Source organism: Plectropomus leopardus, chromosome 2 (genome assembly GCF_026936395.1).
Source record: "Plectropomus leopardus strain MGB_pleo_1.0 chromosome 2, ASM2693639v1, whole genome shotgun sequence".
NCBI classification, from domain to species: Eukaryota; Metazoa; Chordata; class Actinopteri; order Perciformes; family Serranidae; genus Plectropomus; species Plectropomus leopardus.
This window is the reverse complement of record NC_142177.1, coordinates 33,257,002-33,284,461: the sequence shown is the minus strand read 5'-3', so window position 1 is coordinate 33,284,461 and position 27,460 is coordinate 33,257,002. Positions and strand designations below refer to the sequence as shown.

At 40.9% G+C, this 27,460-nt stretch overlaps 1 protein-coding gene across 3 annotated transcripts in view; it reads right to left on the bottom strand.

The window, feature by feature from the left end:
* Positions 1-27,460, bottom strand: part of magi3b (membrane associated guanylate kinase, WW and PDZ domain containing 3b) — a 181,853-nt gene that overhangs the window by 8,821 nt on the left and 145,572 nt on the right. For all 3 annotated transcript variants that reach the window (XM_042509055.2, XM_088069105.1, XM_088069106.1), the window contains 14 exons: positions 26,107-26,275; positions 23,003-23,082; positions 21,394-21,451; positions 19,750-19,856; positions 12,479-12,670; positions 9,322-9,969; positions 6,734-6,765; positions 5,903-6,068; positions 5,705-5,799; positions 4,587-4,794; positions 3,690-3,872; positions 2,438-2,623; positions 1,562-1,658; positions 66-171 (listed from right to left, as the gene is read on the bottom strand). In XM_042509055.2, the coding sequence (XP_042364989.2) occupies positions 66-171; positions 1,562-1,658; positions 2,438-2,623; positions 3,690-3,872; positions 4,587-4,794; positions 5,705-5,799; positions 5,903-6,068; positions 6,734-6,765; positions 9,322-9,969; positions 12,479-12,670; positions 19,750-19,856; positions 21,394-21,451; positions 23,003-23,082; positions 26,107-26,275 (2,327 nt within the window). The remainder of the gene's footprint in view (positions 1-65; positions 172-1,561; positions 1,659-2,437; positions 2,624-3,689; positions 3,873-4,586; positions 4,795-5,704; positions 5,800-5,902; positions 6,069-6,733; positions 6,766-9,321; positions 9,970-12,478; positions 12,671-19,749; positions 19,857-21,393; positions 21,452-23,002; positions 23,083-26,106; positions 26,276-27,460) is intronic.

Sequence of the window (27,460 nt, the reverse complement as noted above, 5' to 3'; positions counted from 1 at the left end):
GCCTTTAACGCTCAGGAAGTTGCTAAGGTAACATAAAGGGGAAGGAATAAGAGGATTATTCTTACCTGGTTGGGTCCGGTCACACACAGTGTTCCCTGCTCACTAAGCGGAAGAGTTTTGTGGTCGGACCAGTTGACTCCCTCCCTTTTCTCTTCAATGTCCAGGTTATAACTAAAACAAACAACACATTTATTTATTCAGTAACACGTGCATTAAAATCGTATTTAATGCTGGATATTAACCCTTTGAAACCTGAGCAAATTGGCTTGAATTGGCAAGAAATTTGCACAAAGTTATAAGAAAATTACCTAAAAATAAGCACAAAAAAAGAGATGCTGTAGAGATGTCTGCCTTCTCTCCAAAATAACAGAACTAAATGGCACATGACTTGCGGTGCTTAAAGCGCCAAAAAAACCTCAACAGCAATGTCTCTTTCCTGAAATCATGACCCAGTTACTCAAATTAATTCACAAACCTTTTTGTGAGCAATTTGATGGGGGGACACTTTTTTCTACCACCCTAAACCTGTCAGCTGTATCACCGTGCAGAAAGAGGCATTCATCTACTGCTCACCTGGAACCTTTGAGCCAGCTAACGTTACAGCGGAGGAGGACGCCGTTAATGTTCACATCTCGCGCTGCCTTGAGAAGCTGTTTGACATCCTTCAGTGCAGGGAAACGATTGGTGGGTGCAGTTTGGTAGAAAGAAAATAGTTCCTACATGAAACTGCTCGCAACAAGGTTTGTGTATTATCTTGAGTAAGCGGGTCATGATTCATGAAAAGATAGTTTTTTTGTGTTTTTTTTTTTTCAAATGTATTTTTTTTAGCCTTTTGAGAATCACAAGCCGAGTGCCATTTAGTTCCACTATATCAGAGAGAAGGCAGAAATCTTTACGCCTAATATCTCCAACATGTTACAACTCATACCAAAACAATCTCGATTTATCATTAGAAATATATATATATATATATATATATATATATATATATATATATATATATATATAGTAGCATATACTTTTATTTCCTTTATATAGGGCACTGACACAGGGACAGCAACGCACTGGGCAGGTAGTTAGTATAGTCAGAGTACAGTTAGTTGGTGTGAAATGTTTGGACAGTTTGGTGACCGTAGGAGCCATATTTAATTTTCGTTTAAGTGTAATATTCCTTCTAGCCACTAGGGGGTTTATTGTACTCACTATTGTTGGCCAGCAGAGATTTAAATTCATCTCAGGTGTTGCTGATTTAGGGAAGCAAATAGTTTTTGACTGTGCACAGATGTTTTTTGTTTGGCCGCGTTTGTTTTTAATAATTGTGATGGTGATGAAGCTTATTGAGAGTTATACGGACATGCCAGACGATTGGTGAGAAAATAAACATATATGATACAAGCACGAGCAGAGACTGGAAATCGTTTTACTGAGCAAAACGTCAAATGAGCTCAAACAATTTAGCAGCCAGTGGCAGGTAAAGTATAGGGCTCCAGTCGCTACAGTGACTTTAAGCTTTTTGTGGTTTTACTTTATTCTTTTCTTGAGTGCGAGAGCAGATTCTTACCGTTCGTCCTGTAGCGCTGACCTTTGACCCACGGCTCTGTGCTGAAGAGCTGGACTCTGTTTAGCTGAACTTGCTCCAGATGGAGGGCCTTTGTATTCTAAAACACATATGCATATTACAGTGATTAGTGTAAAAATGCCTTAGGAGGGTGAGAAGCAGAGTGCGACACTTTCGGCAAAAATGAGTTGTTTACATCAAATGAAAGCTCCTAATGAGTTTTTTTTCAATTGCCAAACAGATACATGTGAATTATAAACCATCCAGAGTTATTCAACAAAAACCAACAACACTGGACACACTGAACATGTGCATCAATGCACAAAATTTCTTTCAGTAGCTGTTGAAACATTGTTCATTAAGTATACTGTCACATTTTTATGAAATTTTAATACTAAAGATTAAAATCAATAATCAAAGTTGGGGCAAATTCTGGTCAATTATGCCCTCGATATATGGAACCCCTCTACAACATGTGTCACGTTGATTTTAGGCTACAAATATTCATAATTTAAAAATGAAGAAAATGTAGCCTGAAAAATTATAAACATTATTATCAGACATAGATATTCTATTCAGCAATACAGTGACATTGAGATGTAATTTGTTTCATTTTCATTCATTAAACCCATTCAGAGATTCTGGGTTCCCCTTTTTCAATTTTAGCATACCTCACTTCAGAACTAAATTCTTAAGGCTGATACTAAAATATTCATATCTTCTTATTATGAGCACGGTTGGTTGCTTTGATTACCTGGCCAGAAAATTTATTTCTCCCTTGCAGACTATAAAGTTCAAAGAATGACCTAAATTTAATTGATCACGAGACCAACATACCACTATAGTCAGTGATACAGAGAGAGAAACTGAGACTCTCACCGTCCTCAGGAACCACAGTGAGGGTGACAACGTTGCCGGCTTCCTTGATCAGCTGAACAATGTCATTGTGAGAGAGCTCAATGATGGAGCGCCCATTGACCGCTGAGATACGATCTCCAACGTGCAGGAGGCCGCAGCGGTCGGTCGGACTGCCTTCAATGATTCGGCCAATTTTGTGGGGAATAACTGAAACAGCAGATGTGAAGAGAAACGAGACATGAAGACCTGAATAGAGGGGCCGCCGTGAAAACGTTAAAAAACATCTAGAAAAATTACATAAGATTCCACAGTCAGTCAAGTTTTTTTAGGGTCATTTCATTTCTTTTCTTTTTTTTTTTTTTTTTAAACTTTTCATGTAATGTTCTTGTAACTTTTTAGCTAATTTATTTCTTTCTCAAATTTTTTGGGCCATGTCTTGTAAAGTTGCTCACTATCTTCTTCTGTTGACAGAAATCAAACCAATTTGCCCAGTTTTCAAAGGGTTAATGCCTTGAATTATTTCAACAAAGACTGAGAGTGTGTATAAGAGACAAAAAAAAAAAAAAAAGAAACACCTCACTGTTTCTTCAATGTGTCCTCTAATTGGCTTATATCATTAAATACACAGCAGCTAACAAAAACCCAGGGGAGTCTCCTCCTTCAGTGATGCTCTGAATAAAAGAAAACGAAAAGGCAAAAAAACAACCAAGGTGCAGTATAAAATGAAAAAAAAAGATTGTTTATTTATTATTATTGTTTGTTAGCTAAGTTGTTTATTTTGGGTGTATGGGTTTTATTTGAGTTGTTTTTTCATTAGCTCTTCAGTCACAGAAAGTGCCAAGTTTTCTTCCCTATCTATACAGTTTGTGAGCTTAGCTGAAACACAGATGATTCATTCATTCATGAATTCATTCATTATCTGCTGACGCTGGGTGTGAGGTGGAATAAACCCTGAACAGGTCTCCATCGCTTATTTTATTTTTTCCCCCCTTTCCTTTCTTTCTGTAACATAATTTTAAATATATAATTAAAGGGAATGTGAATATTATTATCTGGACATTTTTCTCTAATCTCTTTCTTGTCACCTTTTACTTTTTTTTCAGTTTGGCCTCAATGCAGCACATGAGAACTGTTAAAGGGTTAAAAGTTAACCTGTATGACTTTAGACTGTGGCAGGAAGCTGAAGAACCCCACAAAGACGGGCCCAGCCAACCATTAAACGTAGATGACGAAAATCTTAAAATATTAATGACTTGAGAGACTGGACTCTCACCTCCATGCGGCGGTTTACTCTTGGAGGTGAGGATGACAAAGCCGAAGCCCTCTGAGTCTTTGCGGTGGAGCGTGATGTCAAAAGACTCGTGGTCCAGAGCGCTGGGCATCGGTAGGCGAGGTAGCTTGGGGGACCCGTTCACCAGCACTGGAGCCATTTCCTGAACCTCTTCCTCTGTCGCATCTGAAATAAAAAGGATACAGATTTGAATGTGTTTGTGTTTGGCTCTGTTTGTCTTTTCGTGTGTGGGCGTGTGCATTCCTGAGGGTTTTTTACAGAGCGGTCTGGAGTTTATTGTGTGTTCATGTACAAAGAATATGCAAATAAAAGTAACTGAATATTATAAACAAAGTCACAGTGCAGCAGTTTAATCTACAGATTGTGGATGTTGAAAGTGGTTGCCAATGGCTACCGGTGACTACGTTGGCTGGGAGATAACTACTCAAACATTCAGTGCAAGGCCTCTGTTCCCTGAATCCATAACGGAGGCTGTGATCACTAAAACAAACAGCGTGTCCGGTGCTCAAACTGTTTCTCTGGATTTTCCCCTGATTACTGAGGTTTTGTGCTCTTTCTTTAGTCAGCCACACCGGCTGTCTGCTAACACTAACTACTGAGTTCATCATCTATTTTTAGAGCATACATCTATTTTTAACCAAACAGCTGTTGTTTCTGTAAAATATAAAATGCATCACTTCTTGTGTGCCAGAATATTTTTCTCAGGAAAGCCCTACGAGACACCGAGTGGTTAGAACGACAAAGTTGTTGTGATTTAGACAAAATGTAGGACGGCACGCTGTTTATTTGAACAGAAAACAGCAAAACACAGCTTCCATTTATTAACATAAAAATGTCAGATTAAATCATCTATATTGTGATGTTCTGCTTGTTACTCACCTCTGTAGATGACCTTCCTGCGCACAGTCAACATAACTTGACCATTGCGGGCAGCGTTGGTCATCAGATCCAGCACCTGCTTGTGCGAACGACCTTTCACCATCACACCGTCGATGCCAATGAGCTCATCTCCCGCTCTCAGACGACCGTCTTTCTCTGCAGCTCCGTTGGGCACGATGGCCCCAATGTACACCTGAGGGAACACATTCTGATAGAGGGTTAGTGGAGAACTGACCTTTTAGGAAATATATCATTTAATCATTATGAAAATTATTTTCTATATTTACTTTAAATGCCAGTATATCCTGAGAGAACTACATGAGAGTGATAGTCTGTGAAAAAATCATCATATTCTGCCTCTTCATATTGCTTCAACAGCATAACTAAACGTGAACGAAATAAAAAAAAACAATCAGAGCCGAGGGGTCTCAAACACAGCTGTCAATCACATCAATCAGTGTTCTTGAATTGCTGTCAAACTGTCAAACTAGGCAGCGCTGATCAAACATGAATCAAGCTTCTGTTACTGCTTTGCCTGTTTCTCTCCTCAGATGTTGTTGGAAATATATTTTAGTGCACTATTTACCTGTAAAATGAATCAACATCATGATATCAATTTGACATCAGAAAAATGATGACTCTTGTGTCAGACTAAATATTACTGAATACGAAAAAATATTTTTATTATTATTTTTTAAATGTAAATTAAAAAATTATAGACATTTAGAAAAACATTTTAAAAATACACTATAAACATAAAGTACTTTATACATAACAACCAAAAAGATGCCACAAAAAAGAACGGGAAAGCAGCTCGTAAACACACACACACACATTTATATGTATATATACACATATATGTATATATGTAACATGTATGTATATGTATAGGTGTATATATATATGTTGGTGAAATTATGAGTAAAGTCAAATATAAGTGAATTCACTTATAATGTACCTCATCAGTTGGTGTAGTGTTAGCACCTTCTAATTCATGACAAAGTAGCTGATCTGACTCATTACACACTACCATGCGTTATTAATTCCATAATGTAGTAGAATTTTATTGGTCTATAAAGACGTTAAGTGTTTAAAATATGTGTGTTATATATACTTACTGGCTGCTGTGGACCCTCTCCTCCCAGAACACGGAAGCCAAAGCCTGTTTCGATGTCTCTCTTTAGAAAAACATCGATATCTTTGGTGTAAGGCTCTGTGGATGAGTAACACTGAGTCAGGGATCGTGTTTTCGAGTCGGACTGGACACAAGGTCAACAAGCAACGTCTGAAAACAACTGATGGCGCGTCAAACTTACGTCTGCTCTCCAGCAGGGCTTTGGACTTCAGGTACATCTCTGTGACGTCTCGTTTGGGGGAGTCGGCGGAGCGCAGGGTGCTCGTGTTGGAGTGGTAAGGCAGGGCCTGGGGGGTCGAATCTACGATACCGTCAAGAGTCTCCGTGCTGGCCGTCATTTCCTGTCTCTGAGAGGACACACATATACCATCATCACCACATATTTTTGAACATTTTAAAGTTAGACTGGAATTAAATCACACATCCCTTTGTGTTCACCTGTGAAGGACACCACATTTTATTGATAGTCTCAGCTCATTATCTCAGACAAATGGCTGAGCATCTGATGGTGATAGATTACCAAAAGCAAGAAAGGTCACTGGCTCTTTTTTTTTTTTTTTACAAAATAGATTGTTTAACAATACATTCCTGCAGTGTTTTGAAGGCTAAGCAATGAGATTTGAATGTAATGTGAAAAACTAAAGATTTCCCCGTGGCTACGACAGGCCCATTCAGGCAGAAAGGGCAACTTCTTTATCTAAAACTGTTGTATTAATAATACCACCATATCTAAAGAGGCTCATCCAAGCTTCATTACCATTGCAATCCCCAGACAATAGCCCTAAGAATACGAATACTGAAAGGAAGTAATTAAGACCGTTTTTCAGCGCAAACAAAGGGAGGCGCCCAGAAACATAATCAATATTCAAATTTATTGCTATCATTTAATTCGATGCAACAGAGGCTTACTGGTTAAGCTGAAGGACAAAAAAGCTTTGAAATTAAATTGAAGGATAAGTCCCCGAAGGGAAACAATCGTGAGGAAATAGGGGAAGATATGTTCTTTACTCACAGGCTTTAGACTCTTCACAGGGGAAGTTTGACCTTTGGAGAGACAGAGATAGACAACAGGAATATGGTGAGAAATGCAGATATGATTTGGCCCAACAACAGTAGCTGAGCTGTCGTCCACCAGATGGCACTGCCTCTCTGAGTGAGAAACGACGGCAGCAGCAGTGAGCATAAAAATAAACCAGCTCTAAACTCAAGAGGTGTACTCACTAAAGAATGCTCCATCAGGGAATATGCATCCATGTGCGATTAAAGACACATAGGGAATATAAAGGTAGAACATGTACCGGAGTGCTGACTACATAGTGGAAGCTCACAGCAGGGCGAAGGGAAGCGGGTGAGAGCATTAGAGATTCATGCATATAATTCAATGACCGATAATTCTCTCTCTTCGCCGTACAGTACACCCACATGCTCCATCTCAAACGCTCAGATTGTTCCCTACAGATCCTCTCTTACAGCCCCCCATCTCTTCCCCTCCCATTGACTCCCCGCATTAACTGGATTAACAAACACTCCTCTGGAGCCTGCAGCCCTGTGGGGCTGGACCAACACTTGGCTTGATGAGGGGTTAATGGAGCCTGATGTAAAAAAAAGGGGAGACGCAGCGGCATTTTTCCACTTTGCTGCAAAATTCCCAATTCAGCATCAGAGTCAGATAAAAAGACGCTATGCGCACACCTGAATCACGCCCACTCACATCACTCTTTTTCCTCGCATCCTCTCTCTAAGCTCTGCTGTTCTTCTGCTCAGTGATGCACACACACACACACACACACACACACACACACACGCACACACACACACACACACACACACACACACACACACACACACACACACACACACACACACACACAGGGATCCTCTTCCAAGCCAAAGGCCATTGTCTAATGAGGGTTAAAGCTGGCATTAGCTCTTCAATTGGGCAGGCTGGGTGAAGCTCAGCCCTGCTCTGCCTTGCCTGTGGGGTCATGCGGTGCATCAGTGGAGTAGGACATGGTGGTGGTGGCACAGTGGCGACGGTGAGTTGTGTGGGTGTTTGGGAGAAGAGAGAGGAGGGCTGGGGCGCGGCCGCGGAGAGGAGGCCCCTGGGGACGTTCCCTCTATAGACGTTTAGCCATGGCTCTTTAAGGGGCCATGGATGTAGAGGCGTGCAGAAGTGCCCTACGCTCTGCCGATGATCAAAGCCAATCCGGGGTTCATCGACTTACGCAGCGAATCCCCCGGGCGGCTGGAGATGATGTAGGAGACATTTGAAGGATGCCTACCCTCCTCCCTCTCCTCTTTGGAATCGAGCCCCACACTTATGTAATTCTCGCTCTCTGACTTGTAACAGACTGCATTACGCCTCAATGGGAGTCGTCATAAACAGAGCAGGGCTGAGTGGAGACACACGGAGGGGAATGCTCGAAAAATATTCTGGATGCACAGTCTGTAAACATGAAGAAGCTGCATGTGATTGGTAGAAATAGGGCGGGTGAAGTCTCTAATGTGGTGACCTCATACGGATCGCAGACACAGTGGCATCACCCAGGCTTCTACACAACAACAGTGTGTGGTCAGTCAAGGCCCCCCAACCAGCCAAAACACCCCCCTCACCTCCTGTCAGTATCAGCACGCTGACCTCACCTCCCAGGGGAACTGTTAAAGTTGTATTGACAGCAATAGCAAAATTATGTCATACAAGAGAAGGCAACGAATGAGAATAAAGGATGGATTAAATGACAGGTTCAAGATTAAGATACACAAACAGAGAGAAAAACGACATGAATATACAGCCATTCAGCTGCCAGATATATAGACAGACACATAGACCAGGCTGTTTTCATGCACTGTATGTATACCCACAAAGAGTAAACACAGAAACTGTATGGGTTCATGTAGGGTTGGTCCTGATTTTCTGTACCCAATCAAAGCTCTTAACCTAACCTGTGTAACTTCAGTTGTCCTGAGCAGCTGTATGAAACTTTGGGTAAGTACGTAACTTAACTGTGTTTGTTTCAGTTCCTAAATCTAGCCTACATAACTTGACATTAAGTATGGATATTTATGATAAGTAGGTAACGTGACAACACCCAGTGAGGTTTCTTTTATTAAAGCTACGTAACATTACTGTCTGAAACCTAAACTATGTAATTTTATCTTGACTACATAACTTTATGTCAAGTAGGAAACTTAAAAACACTCAACCATGTCTGTTTTTCCAAACCCTAAAAAAACTGAGACTTATGTAACCAAAGTTAACTACACAACTTTACCTTGAGTACGTAACTTTACTTTACGAAGGTAACGTGACAACACTTCATCATGTTTCTTGTCCGAAACCTTACCTATGTAACTGAAGTTAAGTAGGTAACACGATGACATCCAACGCTGATTCTTTTCCTGAACCTAGCCTACGTAACTTTAAGTTAAATACGTAATGTGATGATGCCACTTGTTGGACGCCAATACGTTAGATATCACATGAACAACTGCATGTGCATTTTGGTAAAATGTTGCACAGAAAGAAAGACAGAGAGGAAGATAGGTCAATGAGATACACAAATCAACAGACACACGAGAAGATATATTGTTCTGTCTCACCTCCTCTCAGCACCAGCACGTTGACCTCGCTGCCCACTGGTAAGTCTTTGAGGATGTCCACCACCTGGGCATGGCTCAGCGTTTGGACATTTTGCCTGTTTATCTCCTTAATGACATCTCCTTTCTGTAGGCCACGGCACCACTGAGCATCCAGGATCATCTTCACCTTCTGGCCCAGCGGGCAGTCAGCAATGGCAAACCCGAATCCTCCAGGTCCCTTGACCAGCGGCACGCTCACCAGCTCTGGCTGCAGCATCCCTGCAGCCACCTCTCCTCGCTCCCCCTGCCTCCCATTGGGCAAAGCCGCCACGACAGGCCGGCCGCTGGCATCCGTAGTGACGTAGTGGAGCTCCTGAGAGGAGCCGTGCAGGACGTCACCTTTCACGAGCAGCGGCTGCCCGTTGATGAGGGGCACGGCTGTCACAACCTCTCCGCCGTGCAGAGCCTGCGGAGGCTGGGTGGCCGGTGGGGGAGGAGGAGGCGGGAGAGGGTCATCGCTGTCTAGATCCACATCTGGAGGGAGCGGGTAGCCTCGGCAGAGAACCATGTCCACATACTGGTTGATGGGAATGGACTGGAACATCTGCACCACCTCTGGATGGGTTTTCCCCAGCACAGACATCCCGTTAATCTCAACAATCACATCACCTAAAACGGAGGGAGAAAAGAAAGAAAGTGACAGGGGGAGTTTCTCTTCTGGTATTTAATCTTGACATCACATCGCTACATTTCTGTGGGAAGAGCTTACTCCTTCTGTCAGATGGATGTTACTTCTAAAATGTCCCTTTCCTTTTCACTGCTCTCTCATATTTTTATTTTGGCAGTTCCCTGTACTCGTTCCTTTCCCTTTTATCCTCAGTCTACCACTCATTCCTGCTTCATTCCTCCTTCACATCGTGCCATTGTAGAACAGACCTGAACAGCACTCTCTGCCACAACAACACGGAGGGGAGATGGGTGTAGATTTCCATCACATCGCACCATTGAAACCATCACACACACATACAGAGCTCACAGCTGTTGGTTTATGTAGGCCGCCGCGAGGCAGTGGCAAGATCAGAAACTAAACAACAAAGACGTTACATGGCTTCACACCCACCATAATCACACTGTCTGCTATAAACTATACCCTTGACAGATCCAGAGTTGTTGTTATTGCCTTGTTGACCTCATGGGACAGTGTACGGTTAAGTGAGCACTACAGAGGTAAAATTAATACCTCCAGGTGCATCATTGGTAGCAGCACAGCAAGTACAAGTTGGCCGCAAATATTTATTTTTTGTAATATCATAGAATATAGAAGCTATAAACTCACACAGCCAGCTAAATGCGATTTAAAAGTCCAGTGTGTAGGATTTAGGGGGATCAGTGTTGCAAACTTTCTGCAACTTTCTTGCTAGATTTAGATTTTCCGACCTTTTTAGTGACTTTAATTCTAAAAAGCTACTCATGAAAAATGTAGCTACTTATTCAGACAATCAGGAAAAGAGAGATTGATATTTTGAGTCACTCCCATTCATGGTGCTGAATGCAGTCCACATTTCTTTCACTATTAGCTGGTGGTTTTTTCCTCTCTCTCCTCTCCTTGCCATGGGAGTTCAGATGTAGTGAGTTTCTATGGTAACACTGACGCTCTTGCTCTGTAGATTGGAAGCAGGAGAAAGTGGTGCACTATAGCATAAGTCATAATAGCTCTCATGCCGTGTAAGTGTTTTCTTGAGTATTTGCCTACTGAATGTAACTCTGTGATGCATTCATTCTTCCATTATTGCACACAATGGCATAATCAAAATGAAAATGACCATGTGACGCCATCTGGCTTCTTTCAGTGACTTCTGTAGCTAAGTGCTAAGAAAAGAGTTGGCAACACTGAGGGGAAATATATTGGTTGTAATGGAATATAACACAATAAGTAAGTGTTTTTTCTAGTGTATAGTCACTAGGAAATACGAATAGTCGTTTTTGTTCCCTTACAATGAGCCGTTTATACTTACAAAGAGAACGAGAGAATGACCATGGAGTCTCCCATGTTATACGTCCATGTTTCTATAGTATCCCTGACAAACACTGACTCTAGATAGGGCCTTTGAGATTTCACGTTGGGCACCATAGTCAGCAGCACCTCCACAAAGAGTGTCAGAAAAACAGTCTTTTTTTTTTTATTTGTACATGAAACAGCTTTATTTGGTATTTTTTACTGGTTTCGGGTATCACCTGATATCCTTAATGTCTGCATCTTAAGTTATCAGATGAAAAAGTTCAGCACACATTAGCAGTTGGTGGGCTAGCGGCCGGCCTGTGATGAGGAGGAGACCTCTGTGAATAATTCAGCTTCCATAAAAACTCCCTGAACAATTAACACTGAAAGAAGCTACTTCTGGTTGTAATCTGCAATCCACCCCAGCAGAGAGGCCACTAATTCCCCTTAAACCTTACACAGTGCTCCTTTAAAGGTCCAGTGTGTAAGATTTAGGAGAATATGGAGGATTGTAGATTGCACCCAGCTGAAACTTGTTCATTGTTTAGGAGGTTTTTACCAGGAGCTCAGTTATACACGGAGGTCTCTTCCTCTCCAGAACAGAAGGACCCGTCATTCAAACCAGTAGAAACACTGAATTAAGCAGTTTCATGTTCCAAATCAGTGTTTAGCAGGCCAGCACCTGCTAATCTGTGCTCACCAATTTTCTCTGATAACTTAAGATCTAGAGGGAGCCAAATTATCCACAAAGGTCTCTTCCACTCCAGAACAGATGAACCAGGTGGTTTAAACCAATAAAATACTTTAAAACAAAGCAGTTTCACATAAAAACAAAAAAAACCCAACAGTTTTTCCAGTGCCCCTCATCCCTGAGGGACTGCTAAAAATGGTGGCCGACGCAGATTCGAATGGCCCCTCTAGATCCAGTTTGTATTCGTTCTGGGTTACTATAGAAACATGGCGTGCAACATGGCAATCTCTGTGGACGAGGACCCAGTCCCTATTCGATATAAAATGCTCAATCTATGGTAACAAACACACAACAATTCTTATTTTTGGGTGACTATGCACCAAAGAAAACATGCTTAGTATATTAGATTGCATTTTTGCCAGCATATCCCCCTCAATCCTACACACCGCTCCTCATCTGTTTATTTGATGTGCACAGATTTTGCTCACCAGACGCCATCTTGTTGTCGTGGGCAGCAGGGCCGTCGCTGAGCACGTTTTTCACCTGCAGAAACTCATCCGTGCGGTCGCCTCCGATGATGGTGAATCCAAATCCCTGGGCGCTCTTCTTCAGTGCTGTGTGGTACATCTCACCCTTCAGTTCGCTGGGGTCTGAAGTGAAGCCAAACGCACCTCCTTTACCTGCAGACAATGTCCACATGTGAGCATAATGTGTGTAAAATGCTTGTGCGTGTAACGAGCATTTGTAGAGGTAGGTGCAATGTGGAAAGAACGCCTGAGTGAATGACAAATGAAATCTCCAAACAGAGGTCGACATCAAACGCAGCAACACTGATTAATAAATTCATATCCCTCTTGAAAGACAAAATCCACCCATGTCTGCATTGAATGTCGATGACACGCATTATGTGCTGAGGATCAACATAGTAATTAGTCATTTCTAATTAACAGGCGTGATGTACATGCCCAAACTAGATAAACACATCAATGAAGACCTTTCTGTGCAACCCTGCAGAGAGGAGCACAAACACACAGATGAAATGATATAAAATGTTAGCCTCAGATGCTAATTTACTTATTAACTGTTATGTGCTTGCACATATTACAAAACGGCAGAGCAGAACAGTGATATAACACCCCTGACAGTATCCAATTTAGCATAGTGTCCTCTCTTCTCCCCTTCACACTGCAGTCAGTGACTCAGAAAAAAAGAGGTTTGTCAGTGTGGACTTTTTATAACTTGAGTAAGGAACAACTTAAGGTCAGTGGCAACATCAATATGAACCAGCAGCTTGGCTCTGGCATACGCTATACACTAGATAACCACCTGTCAGGGTCACACCGAATTAAACTGAGCAGCCTCCCCTATCTGGCATTACTGTCGTATCAGCACTTCAGATCATGGACACCATTTTTCCCTGGCTGCCTGATGGTCTCTGGCCTGGGATGCCTTATAGCTTCGGCTCAAAAACACTAAAAGTGAAGCCAGCCGGTGACAAATGATGCACATTCCAGCGGCTGTGCTGTATACTGAGAGTATGCGATGTGGCTGTACATCATAAATATCATTATACTTTTAGATACGGTGGTTTGGTTGGTATTTAAAGTTGAATGAACTGCAGCAAAACGACCCGACAGTACCTAAAGGACAACTACGCAGTGAACCATTGTACTTGATTCTACAAGGAATTACTCATTATATCTGCGTTTCATCAACAACAATTAATGCATTTTATTTAAAAGAAAAAAAAAAAAAACATGATTAAAGCTATCTATTATACATATTTATATATATATATATATAGAGAGAGAGAGATTTTAGACATTTTTAAACATGTATTTCTGAAAACAACAATGACAGTTGACAAGAACTATACCCAAAACTGAATTTCACTGCCACTTTGGTGGTTAAAGATGTGGTTAGACAGCTCTCTTAATTAGAGTTTGTAAAAATCACCAAAAATAGTTAAAGGACGAGGCTCAGGCTGAGGCTCATGAAGCAGAGCAGGGCATTCTCTAATCAGAGGTTGGCGAATCGATCCCTGGCCCCTCCAATCAACATGCTTCAGTATCCTACGGCAAGATACTGAACCCAAAATGGCTCCTGATGGCTGTTCCATTTTTGTGTGACTGTGTATGAATGTGAAAACTGAGTAGCAGGTGGTACTTTGCACAGTAGCCTTTGCCACCAGTGTATGAATGAATGAATGAATGTGTTAATCTCCCTGAGTGGTTGAACAACAAGAAAAGTGCTATAAAAGTCCCTTTTCCATGAGGCAGCTGTTATACTTCTTTCTTTTCTCTCTTTTCTAATTCTCAACAACTCCCATAAAAAGACCAAAACCAACAATACTTCAATCTTTTTTTCCCGAGCCAATTTATTTGTACTGAAGATGTGAATCTGTCAGGAAAAAAAGGTTTATTTATAAGATTAGTAATCATGCTTGAAAATGTGCACTCACACCTGACATTTTATGTGACTTTTGAGATCCACAGCTCATTTGGGATTTGAGTAAACTGCATCAACGCATGCGTTTGTCTCCTCTGAAAACAACTCTTATGTGCATGTAAATCTAAAGCAGCATATCTTTTTCCAATTCTACCTCTTTATCCGTCTCTGTTGCACATTTGGACAGTTACAATGTTCTTATTTCCATATCATTTTAAGATGACAACGGCAGTCTTTAGTGTGACTGGAAAGTAACAACTGCACATTTCCCCTCTCATTTCCTACAGTTTTAAAAACACTAACTTTCAGAGACGTGTGTGGGAATTTAAATGCAGGCACTTTCATTCTATCAAATGGTTCAGCAGTCATAAACATCTACCGCAGACATGAACGGCTGCAAGTTAGTGTAACTTATCACAGTCGGTGTGGACTGCAGATGTCCGCGCTGTCGCATGGATCAAGCAAAGCTCATTTACATAATCACATTCAAATTGCTTGATAAACTCAACATGGGATGTTTTTTCTTCTTCCCGCCTGTGAGTGCCGAAATAACCATTTGACTGCATGTTTGTGCGTGAACAAAGAGACAGGGGAAATGGAGAGAGAATGAAACAGAGGGAGGAAGTGAGTGCGGCGTGTGCGAGCTTGCTCTTGTGTGGGAGAGTCCAAGGAAGGTCTCTGTGCCAATGTTTGTGGGCAGACTTTGAAAGCTACAGACAGACAAAAACATCAGATCCAGTGCATCAAACAGCCATGGTTTTTGATTTCTCGTGTGTGACTCAGTTGTATTGTAAATCTCCAGCAACATTATTCAGCATAATTGGGAGGACAACTTTCTCACTACATCAGTGGAGCGACAGTAGGTAGCTGTTTCCAAGAATTCACCTTGAACATCAGAATATTAAAGAACTGCAAGGCCAAGAGTTGACTAATAGGGAAAGTACCACTTAAACAATGAAGACAACTTCTTAGAGCAAAGCGACACATGGACACAAAGCCTGGCTGACAACATTTAAGTGGTAACCTTTCAAGCTAATTGGGAAGTGCCAAAAACTGCAGTTCATCGAAAGGCCACTTGTGGCTGGCTCTAAAACACAGACCCCCATGTTAAAATGCCCAATCTTATAGCCAAAAAAACCCCCAAACATTTACAGCCTGATACAAAAACGATTTTGGTCTTTATAGCTAATTTTGATATTCATGACAACTGTATGGGGGGGTAAATTATTTCATAACTCATCTGTTTACATTTTATTACGGCTTAAGCATATTTAATGAACGGACCGCTTAAGTGCAAGGATGTCTTCGAGGCCTTGCTTCAGTCTGTGAGATCCACCCCTCACGCAGTCCGAAGAGTGTCCCACGGATGTCATTTTTCTGTAGGTCAACCAGAAGCTAACGACGCCCTGGTTGCATCGTAAAAAAAGCCTATAGGATTTTTTCCACTGGATTTCTAGATCATTGCAGAAAACAAGCTCTGTGGTAAACAAGTTTTATGATAAGTACACATTTTGCCCAGCAAGTTTATCTTCATAAATGAACACCACTTTTAGGATTTTTGCATAGCCAGAGGTAAATGGCTAATGTTAAGGGCCGATCAAACCGAGGACTGTTGCTATAAATGTAGGTTTTTAAGTGCGCATAAACGTTAAAATATTTTTAACTTTTCCCCTCAAGGCCTGGAATCACACTGCTCGTCACTGTCACTGCCGTTTTTTGAGCCGTCGTACCTTGTGCAGTGTGACAGGCCCCTTAGATTAATTGTTTATTTATTAGATTAATTCTTCTATTTTTTTCTATTTTTATACCGTTACTCTCTAATGTTATTGCTAGGGCAGGTGCAATATCAACTTTATTTATCTAAATATTCATTAGTAAAGCTGCTATTTCTATTCCGCCTCAGTAGGTGTTATCTTTTTATGATGCGTTGTCTATTGTTGACTATGGTTGTGTTATCTGTTGTTGACTGTGATGCCATGTATCGATGCAGCTTTATGCACAATGAGCCCAAGACAAATTTCCTGTCTAATTTTTCCCTTATCTTATCTCTTAACACATTTCTGGGTTTTAGGACTCATTCCTGGGGCACTCTTTTGCATCACATATTTATTATCCCTGGTTACCCCTGGTAGCTGCAGAAATAGGCTACCCCCTAGGGTACAAGTAATCATGGTTTAAATCACTGCTACACTATAATGGCAAAGAAAACAAAAGTATGTCAGGTAAAGCCATTGTGAAAATAAGAATGACAAAATAACATCTAATACAAATGAGGTAAGATTGCATAATCTATTTAATGATTTTACTATATAGAGGTTCACTTATATACTATAGGTAGGCCATCTGTATTCAAATGTCTTATTAATGTTATAATAGCAGTAATTTCCATGATATAAAATTTCCTGGGAATCAGTAAAAATCTGAATTGTAGCCTGAGGTGTAACTGCCAACGGATGCTTTGCTTTCATTATAGCAACCATCTGACAGCTCACTATGGTGTGTAATCGGTAATCAGGGCTGCGATGGCGGGTTCCTCAGTCCCCACACACCTGAGCAGAGAAATGTCTGATTATGCTTGGCCTCTCTGACGTGCTGTTCCACCAGCTGTTGCCACATGCACCGCTAAAAGCCGGCCTCCTCCCCTGCATTCCCTCTCGCACTCCCTGAAACCCTGCCAGCGCTACGAGCCTGTCTATCTCCACTGCTGCTGCACCGTAATCTATTATACATCCATTGTAATGAAAACATACTTAATTCATAATGTTTATTGCAGGAGAAAAATGGCTTGTCAACCTGAAGAACACACTTTAATAAAGCACTGATGCAAACTTGTGTTATATGAGCCAACCACAGAAGAACTGGTTCATTTTGACAACCTATTATAGTCTGAGGCTATTTGAAAGTTGACATGTTCAGCTGACCTCGCATGAAACGATGACATTCCTGCTGCTTTCTATTCCCAGAAAACATTTATCACAGAACACTGACTGGGGTCAGAAAGGTTGGCCTCAGTACAGAGTATAAGCCAAAGTAATTAAACTACAATTATATTTTGGACAATTAGCTGATGCTTATGTCAAGAGTGATTTAAAGTGAGTACAGAAATAGAAGAAGTTCAGTGGAGCTGTTACATAGCTCCAAAAAAGCCCAAAACACATCTGTTGTTCTTGGATATCACAACGTCACAGTGAAGTTATATAAGTACTAGGTCAAAACATAAGAAGACATTTAAAGCCGCAAGCAGCGATGAACAGGCATTTCTGTGATCACTGAATAATGCTTGCACGACTTACGTAGATCTTATTTTTTGCATGCAGTGTGTGGTGCTGGAAATGACGTTCTGCAAATTGTGTACCTCTTTCTGTGGTTACTATGTAGAGCTGGAGAACACGCACTGATTACACATTGCTATATATCGTGTCTAGACCACATCATGTAAATTTTGTGTAAATTGGAGGATCTTTGTCACATGAAGCGCACTTCCTGTTGTCAGTAGGTTGCGGTATAACTCTAAAGCAATATGGGCACGACGGTCTCTTCAGACCTGCACTCTTATCCAGCATGTTAAATTTGGAGCAGATTGGACTATGTAAAGTCAAGTTACAACAGCTTACGGTGTCATGTCGAAACATTAAAATTTGCCATGCTGCCACAGAAACACCATGCAATGAAAACCCCAAATCTTCACATATTACGCATAATCAAAGATATCAGATTTTTCTGCCAAACTCTGAGGTTGATCTGGTCAACCTGCAAGGAGCATTTCATCAAAGTATAAAACATGTAATTTTCTGTTACCCGTAGGTTGCGCTGTGACTATAACTTGCTAGAGTGCTACAGGGATGACATTTTTTTTGCCGGCAGGCACAGAGGTTAACCTCACACTGGTTCCCTCCTCAAAAGCTTGTGGGATTTTTCCATTGCATTTTGAATTATTGCAGAAAAAAAGCTCTGTGGTAAACAAACATTTATGATACTTACACATTTTGTTCAGTGAGATAATCTTCACAAATGAACACAAACTTTTGGACTTTGAAGCCTTAATGTATTCGCCAGAGGTAAAAAGCTAATTATAGGCTATAAATGAACTATACCACAAATCGCATGACTTAACGTTGCCACCAAATTAAGGCTGTAAAGCCGTGCCAAACACAGCTTGGCATGATGACTTTCTGTCATCTCCTTTAGCCACGTGTTAGCAACCGCAAAAAAAAACAATTTTAAAACAAATCAAAGCTTCAAAGTTTCAGGTTTTTACTTGGGTACTCTGTATTTGCATGATGACTTCTTCAGGCTACAATTCTTAACAAATGTGAAGTGAATCTGACCATGTAACAGTAGAGTTACAAACCACATCCTGTTTCATGGCAAAATATGGAAATGTAATGCCCTGCCACAGCCTCACTATCTAGAGAAAACTCAATAGCTTTGTGATTGTGCATCGTCAAAGTCTTGAGATTGCACTGCCCAGATTTGAAGATGATCCAGCAAAATCTCTACGAGGAATTTGTTAAAGTGCAATGCCTGGAAATGGGGGAAAAAAAGCCCTAAACGTGGAAAGTTGATTAAAAATATCTGACTTCTTGTTGGGCTTAGTGTATGTTTCCAAAAGACTTTTTTTTAAGTCTTGGGATGTTATATATGTCTCCTAATTTTTGTACCTCTTGGTTAAACATACGCGGCTGCTGCTTTGTTGAAATTTTCTATGTGTTGCTATTGAGACTTTTATTTGTCACATCTAAAATTGAGACCCATAAATGATCAAATTCTGATGCACTTGCAAATTTTTGTGAGTTTCCCAGCACCTTTAACCCCTCAAAAGTGAAATCATTTTCACAAAATAATAAAATATGGTCCTCGCGACAAAGTCCTCACACAGTGCTCAGGCCCTGATAAGGGAAGAGCGATCTTACAAGCAGCAGCAACAAAGAGATTCATCATTTTAGATGACTTCAGTATTACTGGAATTTCTTGTAGTATTGTTTTTACCCAGACAGACAATGACGAATGTGAATGTCAGAAAGCTGGTGGAAGTAATTATAGTTATACATGTATTCGCATGTCTTTGAACCTGAGGGAGATGTCACAACACATGAGGCAGGGTGCAATATCTTGTGTTTCTAAAGGTCACCATCCTGTGTGTTGCCACAGCAGCGTGGCGGATTTCCATGTGTGCAAAATCTAATTCTGTGCGTCCTTTACTCAACTCCTCTGCAGTTATGAAACACTGAAAGGTTTTTTTTCTATCTTTTAACAATCCAAATGGAAAGGAAGTAGAAGAGGGGGACAGGCTCTGCAGTGCTGTCGTTACCTTGGGAAGGTGCTGCTGCGGCTTGTTGGATCGCAGCCGTCTCCTGGCTCAGCTTCTTCTTTGCCTCCAGGACCGGGTTCTCAAACTGGGTTTTCTGGTTGATGTGGCTGCAACATAAACAAGCTCAGATTTAGGAGAAGAGAAACAATAGTTACACACTTAAAAAATTGGACAAGTTGATTTTACTTAAAATAATCTTGGAAACAGATCGCCTTGAAAGAGAAAAGTCAATATAACTATTAGTCTTAATTAATATCTAATTTATACCTAATTGTAAAGTTTACTCAAAATTTAGCTGTATTTACTTAGTCATGTGTATTAGCAACTTCAGTAAACCAACTTAGTCTGACTTAACTTGATCATCATAAAGAGGATTTTGCCAATGATCAAGTTAGGATAATTGCAAGTTCTGTTTTGTTAACATGTTTAAGAAAATATAAATATGATTGACTAGTTTGCAACCAGCAGAATACAATTAGATATTAAGTATTGCATTTTCAAGACAATCAGTTTCCTGGATTTTTTTCAAGTAAAATCAGCTTGTCAGATTTTACAGTGTACACACAGACACAGAACGACACACACACACAGGACTCAGATTTTTGAGCTTACTGTGCCACTTTTCTGCGATTAATTATGTATGCACCTTCCCTATAAAGGAACCATGATTTTCTAATAGAGGGATGCTATAGTGGCGCCATTATGAATACATTCATAAACGCGGCACACATACAGTAAAGGCTTGCTTGCCTCCTCTTTATGTGGGGGAGCCACCGTGGCTTTTAGCAATTTAACATTGTAGGAAATGAACCCCCCGACTGCCAACAACATCCTGTTCCTCTACAACAAGGTAAACAGCCTGTTGTACCCCCGGCATACAAAACCACAGCCATTGTATCACAGTGAGCTCATTTCAAGCTAAAACACTGGCAGCTATAAGCTCCATCTATATGCCATTGACTCTCCTTGTCCAAACAGTAAGACCTTTCCTCTTGTATCACTTCTCCCTAGGAGGGATCCCTCTGCAGTCTGAGTAATAAAACAACGCGAGCATTCCCATTTTCTTTTCATCACAACAGATTGCTACCTCCCCTTCCTTCCCCTCTCTCGCCTCCCTCCATGCTTCTAGTTGAAAGTCTCCCCCACTTCTCTCCACTGCTGTTACAATGGCTGTGTTCCACTGATTTCCTGCTGGGCTGGTGAGCACAAAAACACATTTTGCACAAACAATATGCAGAGATGTATCCTGCACACACGCTTGTTGCACAAACACTGGTGCAATCAGAGTTGTGTGCAGGCACAGGTCACCGCAGAGTTGCCCGCGGAGTTTCATTTTGCCACCCACTGATAAAACAACGGGAAAATCCTGATCAGATTCTCCAACTGTTCTCCTCACTCCGAGATGAGCAAAATGAGCCGTGTGCTCGATCCATTTGTTTATTTTTAGACAGTATTGATTTATGCCGGTCCACTGCTAATGTACACTAAGCAGTGTAATATGCACTTGTGCTCTGATCCCGCTGGTGAAATGTGTGTTGTGTGCATTTGCAAGGAGCAAGCTTGATAGAGCAATTTGCAGTGTTTGTGATAATGGCAGCTGGAGTGCTTGGAAATTACACATATCAATAAATCAATAAAACTTACTCGACGTAGTATGTGCCGTACTGTGGGTCGTCAATTTCCTCCCAGCCGTAAGGTAACTCTGCAAGCAGAACACAGGGTTTGTGTGAAGATGCAAATAGGGAGCACGTGTAAAGATAGCAGAATGGAGGGATGAGGAGGAAGAGCACACATGTTAAGCAGACAATCATCTGGGAGTTGTAAACCATTCAACATTGTGGTGAGCTACAACAACAGTGTATTTCTTTTACCCTTGACTGGGACATTTAGCATAAGAAAGTAGCCATGAAAATAGCCTACAATAATTTGGTGAATATTTCTGTGGTTTCAACAAGCAGGCCGGCTGGAATGGCTGATGTACGTCATGCCCTGATGAACATATCAGGCAGAGGGAGAGAAAAGAGAGAGAAAGAGAAAGGGAGAAAGAAAAGAGCTCTTTACGCAAGAGAGAGCTTTGGAGTAGCTTTTCAGAAGCAACACACCAACTAGCTTTCTGTCCGCCTGTAAAAATCCATTAAAACCCGGCTGCAAGGGTCCCACTCTTTCAGCCGTGGCCACTCTCTGTCTCTGCCTGCACTTAAGCCCACATTAGCATCCTGGGGATACAAAGGCATGTCTGGAGTTCCTTTAAGTAGACCTCAGCTCTAGGTAAATTAGGCCACGTGACCATGATGTGCCGAGGGTTACTCTTAGGTGACGTGTCAAGTCAAAGACAAGTCATACAGTCATAATTTACTCTGGCTGGTTATTTGATTTAGGATCCAGTGGGTAGGATTTAATGGCATCTATGAGCAAGGTTTGCAGAATTTAAATTTCTCGGGCGTGCCAAGGGTGTAGGAGAACTGTGGTGGCTGATGCAAAAACGTAAATGGCCCTATCTGAAGCCAGTATTTGCCGCTGATGATGAACTGTAATGCAAAGGAACTGCAAACAGACACAAAACGACCAAAAAAGACATTAAATTACCCCAAAGAGACAGAAAATGACCGAAAAGGTACTAAGTTACCTCAAAGAGACACAAAACAACCACAAAAGAGACCGAAATGACCAAATAGGACAATACATTACTTCAAAGAGACAACAACTATAGAGAGACACAAAAGACATTAAATTACCTCAAAGAGACACATAACCACAAAAAGATGCATTATGATTACAAAGAGATGCAAAACAATCACACAAAACGAAGCTCAGCGGTTATTAAGTGTGTGTGTCTTGCTCCTATGTAGGAGAGGTTAGGTTGACCTTTTATATATCTGTGCCCAGGGGCCCGCTGTCTGATAATCCATCCCTGGTGATAACTAGTTGTTTGATGCTATTAAACGGGGGCTGAGGTTAGGATTGTCAGCTGTGTGTCGATCCATGGCGCTGCCTGTGATTGGATGGATGGGTGAGAACTTCGCCAGTGCAGCATGGCAGCAGGCATATTGTGAATATTTTGGCTTGATTTTTGTACAGAAGGAGGAAGTGGAGTCCATCTTTATATACGGTCATTGGTAAAGACGTGTAAAAAATGGATCAGGTAATGTGGGTCATGCACAATAGAGGTGTGCCCTTGTGCAAAAACATGTGCAGTAGTTAATGGAATGACTGCATGCTTGAGTACACCGGCTGAGTAGTGCAGCCTACATACCTCCATCTTCACACTTCTCAGGGGGCTTCGCCTTCTTCGCCAAGCGGGGGTCCAACCACGTGGTCGTCTTGGTATTGTGACTGCGGAGCACAAAGAGCAGCCAGAAAATATCAACTATGAAGCAGAGAAACCGCTGCAGAGGCACAAGTAGCCGACAAAAAGGATTTGCCACGACTAAAAAACGGTAACCGTATTCTTCTGTGTAATATGCTTTCCTGCATAATAGTCACCGGATTAATCATGAAACATGTGATCCATTGGTTTACGTTCAGCTGTCACTTTACCCTGTTTACGGTTAGGTGGCCTTTTTCAGAGGGGAGAAAAAAAACCCCTCTGAATGTGAAACACGACAAACTCGTTTATCCTCAAATGTGTTAAACAACTGGGGTGTGTAATCAGGAGGAAAATCACAATGGTCTTCTGATATCTTTAGAGACAAGTGGCTTAGAGCCAAATATGAATAAAACACATGGGCTTGCACGCACACACATGCTTGCACGTATGTACACCCACACACGGGCCCTGTGAGAGGGGCTTGTTTACTCGATTGTTCTGCAATCAAAGTATTGATTGGTTCGGTGTAAGAGCTTCACATCATTATGTACGGTAAAGAAACCACAGTGGCAGTTAAAGGGAATAAATCTGAGTGTTTCAAGTGTGGGGCTGAGAATCGGCAAGTATGTTATCATAAAAAGGATTAGTAAGTGTATGTTTTATTCAGTTCAATCTTTCCTCCCCATGTATTTAAACATGTTGTCATTCAGCTGCTACTTTCCGATCACTCAGTGCAGATCACAAACCCATCATTACACACCAAGGATCAAACCTACCCTGACTGTAAGGCTGATTACACACTGATTTGATAAACAGAAACATTCATGTGTGTTTCATTATGCATAAAGAAGACAGCAATAAATAAAATGCTGTATTACATCAGTTATACAAACAACACTTTCATTTTTAACATCACATCTTGCAACAGAGCCCACTGCAGCTGCAAGAGGACAAGATTTACATAAGTAACAACACTCGAGTCGTCAGTTGCCCTAAATTTCATCCTTCATCATCCAGCCAGGATCAAGCTAATATCTTGTTTAAGTGCAGCCTCATCTGACTGTTACAGCTTCATTTACTCTGTTCAGGGTCGAGGAGGCTATCCCAGGTGACACTGGGTGAAAAGTGGGCTACACCCCTGACAGCTTGCCAGACCATCATAGGGCTGACATATAGAGACAGAAGACCGTTCCTGCTCACATTCACACCTATGAGCAATTTAAAGTCACCGTCAACCTATGTCTTTGGACATATAATGTTGGAGAAAATGCAAACTCCCCACAAAAGGGCACCAGCCGGTTGGTGGATTTAAACATGTGTGGAGACAATGCCAACCACTGCTTATTCTTTATTTCTTTTAATGTCACCAAACTGCATGAAAAGCCCAAAAGCCCACTGGTTCCCTCAACAACAGACATATCAAAGAGTAAGTTTGGTTATTTTCAACCAATGTTTTTGAGTCTTAGTGACTAATGGCAACAATTTTTGAAATTGGACCAGTTCTGAGCAAAACAACACCCGGACCATGTTAGCTCCATCAATTTATGTCCACTTTAAGTGTTTGCTTTTGCCACTGACAGGCTCAGATTATTATTCAAAGTGTATAACGTTTTAATGAAAGGATCCCTATAGAGATAAATACTATACTCGCAGAAAACATCTTCTTTTGTCTTTCCACTGTTGCAACAATCACTTATTAAGGTTTAGCTGAAATAAGCCAAGCTGCATGTAAAAATATCAAGCGCTGAGGCTGAAAAATGAAGCGGAGGCACCAAAAATGGCAGTTCTTTGAATGGCCACTTAGGGCTGGCTGCAAAACAAAGTCAATCCCCTTAAACCCCTCATGTTAAAATGTTAAAATAAACACTTGTTGTGGACATAAATTGAGTGTGCACAAATGCTGCAAGTGGTTACATTGCAGCCTGTGTCACCACTGCCAGCTGCAGCACTCTCACTCAGTACTGGACCAGTTTCAAAAATGGTTGTTTCTATTAGTCATTTAGACAAAAAACATGGAAAAATAGGGTCCAGGTTGGAAAACAAAACACTTACCCTTTAAGCTTAAGCTCACAAACATATACTGTAATAAAAAATAAAAAAGGCTTCACTCCACAGGAGTACTTTGCATTTGTCTGCACATTAGTACACATTTGTTGTGCTAACATGTATTTATGGCAGCATGCAGGACTGACATGTTCATGCAAATAAAGAAAGTTTTCACCCAGTGCAATGTTGAGGCTCATTGGTGCGTTTTTAATAGTTTTTGGCAGAAAACTAACAGGCTTTGGCAACACAGCCATTATTATTATTATTTTTTTATAATCTATAGATATTGTATATATGTATCTTCTAATGTGATATGTACATTAATATGTTTTTACTGCTCCAGTTCAATGCTTAAATAACCCTCTGCTATACCATTTTTCCAATTTAGGATCAGTACAGCATGTCTATCTGTCTTGCACTAAATCTCAGTTTCCGATAAGTTTGAGATGAAACTTTTCAACCCTTTGAAAGCTGTAGGGACATAACTTTTCTGGTGGCGCTTTAAGACGGCTTTCACACATATTTAAACCTTTAAACCTTGAGCAAACTAGTGCAATTTCTTTCAAAAACACGGGGAAAGGCAATGAGCCACTTAGTAATAAGTGTGTCACAAATTGCAAGAAATTGGTAGATTTAGAAATTTACTTTTAAAAGGCAAGGGAAAATATCTAGGGGGAAAAGGCTGGAAATATATATATATTTGTAGATATCATTATTACATATTTAAAATTATGTTGCAAAACTCTTTTAAGCACTTTTCCAGGTCACGTCTTGCTTGCTTGTTTTTTAAATCCTTTTTTTATTTAATTTTTTAAACAAATTTTTCTCATTCATTTTAAAAAATGATTTATAATAATAGAAGATACAACCTGAGCCTACACAAAAACTGACATTTTCATTTGATAAATCTCTAAAAATAAATTCATTTATGAAAATATTGATGGATTTCAAATGATTTCAGCACTAAATGGTCACATGACCTGTGGGTTGTGTCTTTCACTTACTCGATGAAGTAGACCATGCCAGTCTCAGTGTAAGCCATCTCCCAGTTAAGAGGCAGCGGCTCCAGGCTGTCATCGCGGGGAAGAGAGCTCCATGTGCGGAAGTCAATGGTGCTGCTGGACTGGGTGTAGCTGGGCACCGCTTTCCTCCAGTCTGCCCCCTCTTTGTGCTCTGCAGAGAGCGAGACAGCGTCAGGAAAGAAAGACAGGGAGCAGACAGAGTGGATGGTTAGCCTGCAGTAACACCTCTGCCCTCCTGTTTTTCTGCTTGCTGCAGGGGAGTGGAGAGATGTCGCTCACAGTATTTGCATGTGTGTGTGTGTGTGTTAGCCAAAGGGCTGTTTTGCATTTGCATGTGCACACAGTGTTAATGTTTGTGCACATGTGTATGAATATATATATACATTCCCTGTGGGTTGTAATGATAGAAACAAGGATTCACATTAGAAAGGGCCTTCTGAGCCAAAGGCGCCTTCTGTACAATAATACTTCACAGCTGCTCTTCACCTACACAATGTACCATTGCACTCGTGGACGCCTATTAATGAGAGGCTGCTCTACAATGAACGTGAACCACACAACAAAGGCCTTCTCTAATTCACTTAGCATTTCATACCTCCCCTCAGAAGATGGTTATAAAAAGGATGAAGCACAAGTGCTTTTCATCCCCTTCTTTTTATGTGCAGCTAACTCACAACAGCGCATGATGCCTGAAGATGTTTCTGGGGGATGTATTTCCTGAAGATAATTCCACCTGAATTTTAAAATTGAAAATGTAATTGCTAAACATCCAAACAGGGAGCCAATCAGCAGCATTTCAGTTACTCACAGCATCTTAAACACTTTCATCTTTTGCCTCTCTGATCAAAAAACACACATTTGTGCTTCACATTTAAAAGCACAAACACACAGAGTAAAGAGAAGAGAGTGCAGCATGAAAACATTTGGAGGAGCAGCCTGAGCCGAGGTCATCAGGTTCACAGCGGGGAGAAGGCCCACTTGATGATACCAGTCAGTTAGGTTATAGACAGGGCTCCCACACATTGTCATGGACAAAATTTCTAAATTTTTCCCATAAGTTTTCAAAGACCCCAATTTTATTTTTCTTGCCCCACTAGCCTGGGCGTTTTTAAAACATATAAGATTCAAACTCCTTTCAAACATAATTTAAGCAACCCATCTGATGTGTTCAAGGGCTGTCGAAAAATTGAAAAACCAAGCAACCATAAAAATTAAAATAATAAAAATAACCCAAAACATAAAAAAGTGCCAAAAATGTGAAGTTTCCTCAATAAACACCGGAAAGAAAACAAAAATGACAAAAATTTAAACAAGAAAAGAAAAAAAATTACCAAAA